This window comes from Electrona antarctica, assembly GCF_951216825.1.
Source record: "Electrona antarctica genome assembly, chromosome: 24".
NCBI classification, from domain to species: domain Eukaryota; kingdom Metazoa; phylum Chordata; class Actinopteri; order Myctophiformes; family Myctophidae; genus Electrona; species Electrona antarctica.
This window is the reverse complement of record NC_136803.1, coordinates 21,625,185-21,635,710: the sequence shown is the minus strand read 5'-3', so window position 1 is coordinate 21,635,710 and position 10,526 is coordinate 21,625,185. Positions and strand designations below refer to the sequence as shown.

Below are 10,526 nucleotides of genomic sequence, written 5' to 3'. Positions count from 1 at the left end.
CAACGGGAGCAAGTGAAGTGAGGAGCGCTTGGCTGAACTGTGAGACACTATATTCCACCACCCAACACAACGCCTGCACGCCTCCAGGACGGACGGAACGGCCGGCCGACAAAAACACACACACACGCACACGTACACGCCACGACCGACTGGCCCGGAGGCCATTTCATGGTCCCTGATTCTCATTCGTCATTCAGTGTAGAGCTAAATACTGGTAGGCAAATACGCCCCGACACGGTGAGCCTGAACCGATCGAAAGCAATTAGCCTTCATATGAAAAAGGCACCAAAAAAAGCAAACACAAAACAAATAAACCCAACAACCTATACTCTTTTGGAGGGGCTCGGGTGAATCCGTCCAAGCCTCACGTACAAAGGGAGATAGAGTTCTTTTGGAGGGGCTCGGGTGAATCCGTTCAAGCCTCACGTACAAAGGGAGATAGAGTTCTTTCTTCTTGACATCTATTTAATGCCCGTGTGTTTGCGTTCAAACTTAGTTTTTTACAACTTTTCTCTCTTTTTGAGTGGTGCAACCACTCCAAGGAACAGCAATGTCCGTGTTCACTCACCTATGTGACTCGTGTTAACCTATGTGACTCGTGTTAATGTGTGTGACTCATGTGTGACTCATGAGTACCAGTAGGGGCGCTGTTGTGGCAGAAACAGAGACAGAGAGATGCACTGTTGCCTGCTAATGAGAGAGAGAGAGAGAGAGAGAGAGAGAGAGAGAGAGAGAGAGAGGGGGGGTGGGTGGGTGGGGGGTTTGCACCACTCAGTTCACACGGGTGTGATTTTCTTTTTAGCGCCACCATGCAGCCTACTGTAGTTGACATTTCAAACAACCTGTTGCACAGAGCTTCACCCCAGAGTCGGACGGGGGAACAGTGTGAAAGCAGAGGTTCTTTTTTTTAATTTATATTCTTCTAACAATCACTGGAGGATATGCAGGGCGGTGCATGTGCACACAGACAGCCTGCGGTATGTATACGTCACATCACATGCACACCGACTCTACGGGAGTCAGTCCAACTGAATGGTAAATGGGCAGAGTGGAGAGTGGAGATGGCAATGAGTTAAACAGAAACGTGATAAGGGACACACATAGCTGTCTATAGGAGTGGTTGTACCACTCAAAAAAATCACAAATCACATCCGAACCTCGGATGGATGACGATCACCATGGACAGCGCTCGTATACAGTTTTAGAGATAGAAGATTCTACTTTTAACACAATCATTCCTGGGATTCCTTCAAAATAGGAGCTCTGGGGTGCCGGAAAAAAATGGCCGCTTTTACTCATACTCATACCTCATACTAACCTCATACGAAGCAAGTATGAGGTATAAAGTACAGCAGCCTTGTGTTCCTAAAACAGAAAGATTTGGTATTGGGTAAGACTGACGTTATGTATCTTTCAGGACCTTTCACTGCTTTGTCTCAACCATTACTATATGGCTCTGGTCTCGGCCACCGCGGTAGATATTTTGACGTTCCGTTTTTTTCTTTTTTTGAATGTTGCCACTACTGTTGGAGCAGCCATAAACTACACAGGTTCATCCCGATGGGCGGGTGCTGCCAAGGCCCCGGTGCTGCCAAGGCCCCGGCGCCGCCAAGGCCTCACCAGCTATAACAACGTTTCGTGCCTGCCTGAAGACACTGTCTAAACCCCCTGTCAGCACCACACTCCAAGCATTCTGAGCTGAAACTATCAGGTGATATAAAATGCAATAAAGGCCTTGGTTATCTCTTTTAATCAGTCCGTTAATGCCAGCCCGAACGATTCTGCTATTAAACCTGGAAGCCCATGACATATTAAATAATATGTTGAATGGTGCATTTATACAGTGCCTTTTTCTCCAAAGTGCTTTATAATAAAGGTATCATACACATTTGAGCCGGTGACAAGTTGTGACTCAGCGAACATTTCGACCGCAGTTCAGTTTGGACCCTCGTGACCGGCATGCTGAGGAAGGCAGAAGGGCCTATATACGCACGTACTCACGGACGCGATATACGTCACCGACCATACCCGTGCGTTTTCAGCCGCGGCTATTTTCAGCAAGTGTAAAAATTTATACACTTGCTGACGGCATCAAGGCCCGCCAAAATACATTTTAGTCGACTAAATCACCTGTAGTTTTAGTCAACTAAAACAAGACTAACACTAAAACATTCCGGGTGACTAAAATGTGACTAACACTAAATGAAAACTCTTCCAGAGACTATGACTAAAACTAAAATCTAAATTTGCTGCCAAACGACATTCACGGAGAAACAACAACACGGAATAACAACAACAACAACAACAACAGCAACATAACCTGCCCAGGCACAGATAACATAACGGGTAGACATTGCAATAAGCTTGTAAACGGATTTTTCGGGTATCAAGCTCCCGAATACCTATATTCAAAAGACAGGAGATCTCCGTCCTGAGCAGTCAAGGTGTTTAATAATAACACCGAGTCGGTAGAAAAACCCCACTCACGCTGAGTCTGTCTCCCGTGGTGCCGAGGTCCCGTGGCAGGAGGTTGTACTGGGAGATCCTGCGGCCGCGTTGGGAGAACACGTCGTGTTGGTAGCAGTCCATGATGGACAGACGTTCCTCCACGCCGCTCCTCCTCTTCAGCGTCTCCTCCTCGTTGGGATCAGCTGGAGAGGGACGAGACGTTCCTGTTGCTTTTAAAACCCATTTAGAACTTCTAAATCTTCTTCTTCGAAACAGTTTTCTGAAAAACCTCTGTTTCTATAATTATGTCAGTGGTGCTCAACCTATTTCATGTCAAGGACCTCCAGAATTATCTGTAATTGGCTGCCGACCCCCATCTGAAAATATGTAGTTCCAGGGAAGCAAAGATTTGAGTTAAAAACGTTCGCTTTGAAAGAATATATATTCAAAGATGTGCACCACATTTTCACGATTTTTCAAAAATAGCAGACCTACAAGCTTGTAGTGCGGCAAATCTTTGAATATATACAAACGTTTTTAACTCAAATATTTGCTTTTGGGGTTGAGCACCACTGATACATGGAATAGAACGGTTTCGTCTGACATAAACAAAAACCTTTCTTTGAGTGGTGCCGTGAGAACATCACAGATTATTTGACTGTTAACTCTCACTCCACTCGTCTGCACAATAAAGCAGAGGTGCCCCAAAACAAGTTGAAAAAAGGAGATACATTGGTTTCAGCGACGACATAAGACAGTATTGCTTCTAGGGAGACGAGCAGAGAAGTTCACAAACATGACGACGGGCTCCTCGGTGAAAAAAAAGCTCTGCTGACCTGAGTTGCTCTCCGTGGGTTGGTGGGTCAGAGTTTTGTGAGGCGAGCTCAGCGTGCTCTCGCTGCTCTCAGCCTCAGTGTCCGAGTCGCTGCTGCTGCTGCCAGGGGGGTACGTGCACACTCTCACGGTACTCTCGGGGGGGTACGTGCACACTCTCAGGGTCCTGTCCTGTTCACAGAGAGAGGTCAAGGGGTCACATGAGAACACAAACACATTAAACTCTTACCCTGGGTAAATGGTGATCCTTATTGGTTCATTAGACTCTTACCCTGGGTAAATGGTGGTCCTTATTGGTTCATTAGACTCTTACCCTGGGTAAATGGTGGTCCGTATTGGTTCATTAGACTCTTACCCTGGGTAAATGGTGGTCCTTATTGGTTCATTAGACTCTTACCCTGGGTAAATGGTGGTCCTTATTGGTTCATTAGACTCTTACCCTGGGTAAATGGAGGTCCTTATTGGTGCATTAGACTCTTACCCTGGGTAAATGGAGGTCCTTATTGGTTCATTAGACTCTTACCCTGGGTAAATGGAGGTCCTTATTGGTTCATTAGACTCTTACCCTGGGTAAATGGAGGTCCTTATTGGTTCATTAGACTCTTACCCTGGGTAAATGGTGGTCCTTATTGGTTCATTAGACTCTTACCCTGGGTAAATGGTGGTCCTTATTGGTTCATTAGACTCTTACCCTGGGTAAATGGTGGTCCTTATTGGTTCATTAGACTCTTATCCTGGGTAAATGGTGGTCCTTATTGGTTCATTAGACTCTTACCCTGGGGTAAATGGTGGTCCTTATTGGTTCATTAGACTCTTACCCTGGGTAAATGGTGGTCCTTATTGGTTCATTAGACTCTTACCCTGGGTAAATGGTGGTCCTTATTGGTTCATTAGACTCTTACCCTGGGTAAATGGTGGTCCTTATTGGTTCATTAGACTCTTACCCTGGGTAAATGGTGGTCCTTATTGGTTCATTAGACTCTTACCCTGGGTAAATGGTGGTCCCTGGTGGTTCTTGCGGTTCTCTCGATGGCGTCAGTGGAAGAAGGGTTGGCGCTGCGTGGTTCACTCTGACTCAGCCTCTTTGAGCGGATCACATCTGTTCCAACAGAGAGAAGACAACATGATGATGTGAGTAATTCGTATAGTACAAACACACACACGGCAGACACGTTTACGCACGCACGCACGCACGCACGCACGCACGCACGCACGCACGCACGCACGCACGCACGCACGCACGCACACACGCACGCACGCAGGTTCCCTGGCACAAAATATTTTCTAACGGGGCTCCGCGCTCTGATATAAAATAGTGTGCATTTTGCATCCCAAAACGCAGTTTATAGTTAAGGGACACAATAAAACAACGACCTCTGCATCCACGGGATGCACTACTGTACTACTGTACTGTTTTTTATTCTAGTTTATTTTGCTAGCTTTAGTTATATAATAATCATTTCTTCTTCTGTTTTCTACTTTGAATATAACTGCAATTTGTAAAAATGGCAAAAATATGACACCTAACGTCGTTGAAGTGGGACTCATCAAATGCCCCTGGGACTCATCTAAAAGACCAGCCCTGCATCCTGGGACTCATCTAAAAGACCAGCCCTGCATCCTGGGACTCATCTAAAAGACCAGCCCTGCATCCCGGGACTCATTACATTACATTACATTTACATCACTGCAAGATGCCGAAACAAACTTTTAATTTACACTATAGGACAAACAGACAAAACACTGTGTTATTGTGTTCTATATGAGTCACTCGTATAGAACACCAACGCTGCACGTCTTGCACATCGTGCCTCCTCTCCAAACGCCCTCCGCACAACCATTCATCTGCGACTGAGACGCACGGTACGTGGCAGATCGAGAGAGAGAGTTGTGTTGTGTGTTCTATTCAACGCTCTGTGAAACATTAGCGTCATCCACCCGCGGTTGTTTGCAGCTCCAGTATGACTCTTTGGCAACGCACAAACTAACATCAGATTTATGCTGTCGCCTCGACCCCCCCCCCCCCCCCCCCACCCCCCCAAATGACTAAGCACTCGCTGACGGTCTCAAAGCCTACTGCGCTGTTGTACATGGACTTTAATTGTCTGTTTTAACAGTTATACATACATTATATATATATATAAAATGTGTGTGTGTGTGTGTGTGTGTGACCAGATTGACATGAAGGAACGAGGTAATAAATCACTGTCAATCAAACCAGCATCAGAGACTAAATAAACATACAGAAACGGCAGGAATGCTATAATAATCACATTACTGAATGCAATAATGAACTTATACATTTGTCAAGGACACACACTGGCACTGCAATGCTGCATAATAATGAAAGTTCCTATAGCGGAGACGAGTGAACTAATTGGACTTGCATTCACCGCTCCCACACTGGAATGATGACCCACAATGCATTGCACACTTAGGTAGCAGGTACAATGCTCTGAACAGTTCTTAAAGGGGAATTCCACTCATTTTCAACATTTTACTATGTCATTAATATACCTTAAAGCTCTATAAAAAAAAGTCCCCCCATTCTGTGTTTCATTCTAATGATTTCTTTCAGACCTCCAGTTCTAGGAAACACAGAATGGGGGGACTTTTTTATTATTTCCACACAACAGCTTTAAGTTATATTAATGACATGGTAAAAGGTTGAAAATGAGTGGAATTCCCCTTTAAGGTGGTACTCGACTTATATTATCTTTGGAGCCTTTCTAACAAGCTTGTAGATCTGCAATTTTTCAACAGCTAATGCTTGAAACGCGTCCTTGAAACGGGTTAAGAGAAACATGGCGTGCTGTAGGTCTAGTGTAGTGTGAACGCGGTCACTGGCAGCCACCCACGGCTCTCTGTGCTGGTGTGAAAACAGACGCGGCAGCGTGGGGGCTTTAATGTCCTCGGAGGTGTGATCTCTCATCTCCGAGTGTGTCTCTAATAAGTCATCAGATTGCCTCCCGCCCTCTGCTGAGCGGAGCGCAGCCGCAGCCCAGGGGTTAAAGGCGCTTTATGATCTATGAATACGCTGACCTGCACTTTTAATTGCATTAGACCGCAGTGCTAATCCCCGGAGGGCTGTGGTGGTGCTGCTGCACGTTATGACATTCATATCCTAGGATGACAGTGGTTCCCAAACATTTTCTTGTCAAGGACCCCCCGAATTGACACTAATTAGCCCCCATTACAAGATATATGCCTGCAGGGACCCCCATAAGAGAGATTTTGACGGCTCTAGCAGTGATTCTCACCATTTTAATGTCAAGGACCTCCCAGTTTGACATGCATTAGGCTACGGACCCCCATTTAATGTTTCTATCTCTTAGATCCCCAATTTATATTGTAAAATCAATGCTGATTTAACTCTGAGAGTGTACAAATGGAACCAAATGGACCCCCTGGAACTCCCTCAAGGACCCCTGGGGGTCCCCGGACCCCACTTTGGGAACCACTGTCCTATGAAACAAAAAGGACAGGATCGGCCAATCTGTCCGAAAATAGCAGGGTTTTCTTTTTGTCCACAGAATCTCACTGTAATTTCAACATTTTGAACAACATATTTTCAGATGGTGGTCAGCAGCAAATTACATATAATTCTGGGGGGTCCTTGACATGAAAGAGGTCGAGCACCACTGACATAGAAACATAGGTTTTTCAGAAAACTGGATTTAAATAATTCATTCAATTCATGCAGGAAAAAGAAAAATCAATGAAAAATGACTTCAGAGCAGAGACGGCTCTATACAGTACTCTACAGTAAATACATTATTCATATTGTGCAACCTTGAGACGAGAAGAGCGTTTTACGGCTATCAATGAAAACACTTTGAACTGCAGAGTGGAGTAAAGAACTAAACGCTTCTTAGACAAACCAATACATGGTAAATAAAATAGAGTGCGGCGAGATTAAACACATTAAACTAATTACTGACTTGAAGACTTCCTAATAATGACCCCATGAGGTGAAATTTAATATGCAGACTCTTAAAGATGTTTTTACGGGTGTGTGTGTGTGTGTGTGTGCGTGCGTGCGTGCGTGCGTGCGTGCGTGCGTGCGTGCGTGCGTGCGTGCGTGCGTGCGTGCGTGCGCAGCAAATGCTTTTATTTAGTCACAGTCCTTTAAATGTCTACGACTAAAATGTCATTCAGTTTTAGTCATATTTTAGTCATCTGAAATGTTTTAATAGTTAGTCTAGTTTCAGTCGACTAAATATCATACGATTTTCAGTCGACGAAATTGGCAATATATTTAGTCTTATCGTTTTAGTCATCTTAGCTATGAAATCCACACTGACCTATTCATCCCATCGTTTCGTGAGTGAGAATGTTTTGGTGCAGGACAGAAAGTCTGAGTCCCAACCCGCCCCACCGCTTTTTTCCCCATACTGTACATGTTTTTCCCCCCCTTTCTTTATATTTTATAGAAGTGTACATTTGTACGTCTCTAAATGTTCTGATGAATTGACAATGCTGGACCATGTTGTAAACAAAAAGCGTTGAGTGCTTAACAGGTTGACTGCGGACCATTTACGGCCGTCTTTCAGGCTAGACTGCCTATGTTTAAAGTTATACCTTTGAACAGCCACTGCACCGACCGCTGAGTTCCTTGAAAATCCACTTTAAAACACATTTTGGGCGGGAACCCCTTTTGGTGTTAGCACTATGTTATGCTTTAGCTATTGAAAAATAGCAGAACGACTGACATAGAAACATAGCTTTTTCAGAAAACTGTCAAGATGTAGAAGACATTTTTAGAATCTGATCTCAGGTCAAAATGGGTTGTTGTAGTGTTGAAAAGTGTTCCAAAAGTGCCGACCACAACAACAGAACGGAGCAGGAATTACCCAGAACACTTTGCACGCCCGGAGCGACAGACCTTTTTGCGATGACGCACGCGTCTCATATCCCATTCTGTCCGGTGGATTAAAACTGATTAAAAACTGGATTAAACAATGAAAACATAACTCGGGCAACTCGCGGATCGCAGGGAACAATTAATTAACTCGAGCAACTTGTGTTTAGAAGTCAAATTGTAATCGTCCACAGTTTTTGTATTGACCTGTGCTTTCATTCTACATACTGTGAAATAAAATGTTCAATCAATCAATCAATCACTCTCACCTGAGGTGGTGGCGGTGGGTTTGGGGAGGCGGCTCTGGCTGCTGAGGAGGGTCTCCGACGTGGGGTCGGACAGGGAGTGGCCCAGGGTCCCAGCGGGTGGCGGCCGGGGGGGGGAGGCAAGGGCAGGCGACTTTTGGGGAGGAGGAGGAGGGAGGAGGAAGGCACTTTGACGTCTGGGTGGTGGGGCGGCGTGGAGGTGGTCGGGTGGAGGTGGTGGGGGGGAGATGAGGGGGGGGTCTCGGCGGCGGTGCAGGTGACCCGCCCGGGGCTGGACTCGGACTTGGGGACGTGGTGGGAGGAGCCACCGCCGCCGCGACTGCCGGCGCCGCGGGCGACAGAGTCGGGGAGGGGGAAGGTGCCGATGCCGCTGTCCAGGGTCCTCATCTGACAGCCCCCCGAGCCTAGAGGGGGAGGGGGAGGGGAGGGGGGGGGGGAAGGGAGGGGTGGGGAGGGGGGAGGGGTCAGGACACGGGGAGGAGAGAGGTGTGATGATGATGATGATGTCACAGCCAAGGGAAAAGCAAGAAGGACGGAGGAACAATCGACGTGGGAAATCGTGGGGCATCGTGTGTGTGTGTGTGTGTGTGTGTGTGTGTGTGTGTGTGTGTGTGTGTGTCTGTCTGTCTGTCTGTCTGTCTGTCTGTCTGTCTGTCTGTCTGTCTGTCTGTCTGTCTGTCTGTCTGTGTCTGTCTGTGTGTGTGGGTGGCGGGGGGGTTGTGTAAAGTGCAGTAGTATTGTAGTTCTGTAGTATTGTAGTTCTGTAGTAGTTCTGTAGTATTGTAGTTCTGTAGTAGTGTAGTTCTGTGGTATTGTAGTTTTGAGGTATTGTAGTATTGTAGTTCTGTAGTATTGTAGTTCTGGGGTGGTTCTGTAGTATTGTAGTTCTGTAGTAGTGTAGTTTTGAGGTATTGTAGTATTGTAGTTTTGAGGTATTGTAGTATTGTAGATCTGTAGTATTGTAGTTTTGAGGTATTGTATTATTGTAGTTCTGTACTATTGTAGTTCTGTAGTAGTGTAGTTCTTTAGTATTGTAGTTTTGAGGTATTGTAGTATTGTAGTTCTGTAGTATTGTAGTTCTGTAGTATTGTAGTTCTGTAGTATTGCAGTATTGTAGTTCTGTAGTATTGTAGTAGTGTAGTATATTCCTGTAGTATATTCCTCATTACTCAGTATTGAGGTATTGTAGTATTGTAGTTTTGAGGTATTGTAGTATTGTAGTTTTGAGGTGTTTGTACTTTCCTTTGAGTATATTTATTACAAGCTTGTAGAACTGCTATTTTCAAAAGATTTTTGTGTGTGCATGGTGCGTGTGTGTGTGTGTGTGCACGTGCGTGTATGTGTGGATTCACATGCAGTGGAAGGGGTGGTGGGTAAACAGAACACCTTGAGGGCCAATTAATTACGAGAGAGAGAGAGAGAGAGAGAGAGAGAGAGAGAGAGAGAGAGAGAGACAAGGAATACATTATTATGTCATGTTGATGACATCATAGCCTACTGGTAAACCCTTCATTGTATGACAAAATAGCTAAACTAGAATGTGGCCTCCTGGTGGCGCTATAATAAGCCAATGTGAAAAGGGTGGGATATATTCCTCAGCCTAGTAGGAAGTTCGTCTGTGAAAGATTTCACGTAAATTGCACGCTGCGTTCATGATTTGAGGCTTTTTGTTCAAAACGGGCCAATCCTGCAAACTTTGAAAGCCAATGTTAGCCAATCAGGATGGAATATGAAATATCGGACAGATCTGCCTTGAGCACATGACTATAGAGATACTGTGAAACGATTTGCGGGATTTTTGGACAACAATTGTTTTACAAAAGTCGGCCTCCTGGTGGCGCTATAACAGGCCGTTATGGCCTCACACACACGGACAGAGTGCAAAACATACTCTGGAGACAAGTTTATAGTTTAGTGAACTATAAGGGGACGTCGCAGGGCAACAGCAGTAGCTGTGTGGGGTGAGTTTAGTGAATGATAAGGGGACGTCGCAGGGCAACAGCAGTAGCTGTGTGGGGTGAGTTTAGTGAATGATAAGGGGACGTCGCAGGGCAACAGCAGTAGCTGTGTGGGGTGAGTTTAGTGAATGATAAGGAGACGTTGCAGGGCAACAGCAG

General features: G+C 45.5%; 1 protein-coding gene across 1 annotated transcript in view; it reads right to left on the bottom strand.

Moving 5' to 3' along the window:
- Positions 1 to 3,430: 3,430 nt before the first annotated feature.
- Positions 3,431 to 10,526, bottom strand: part of LOC306917398 (nck-associated protein 5-like) — a 70,275-nt gene continuing 63,179 nt past the window's right edge. Inside the window, exons 12-14 of the mRNA XM_079495618.1 lie at positions 8,413 to 8,813; positions 4,269 to 4,381; positions 3,431 to 3,453 (exon numbers count right to left, since the gene is read on the bottom strand). Coding sequence (XP_079351744.1) covers positions 4,376 to 4,381; positions 8,413 to 8,813 — 407 coding nt within the window. The 3' untranslated portion in view covers positions 3,431 to 3,453; positions 4,269 to 4,375. The remainder of the gene's footprint in view (positions 3,454 to 4,268; positions 4,382 to 8,412; positions 8,814 to 10,526) is intronic.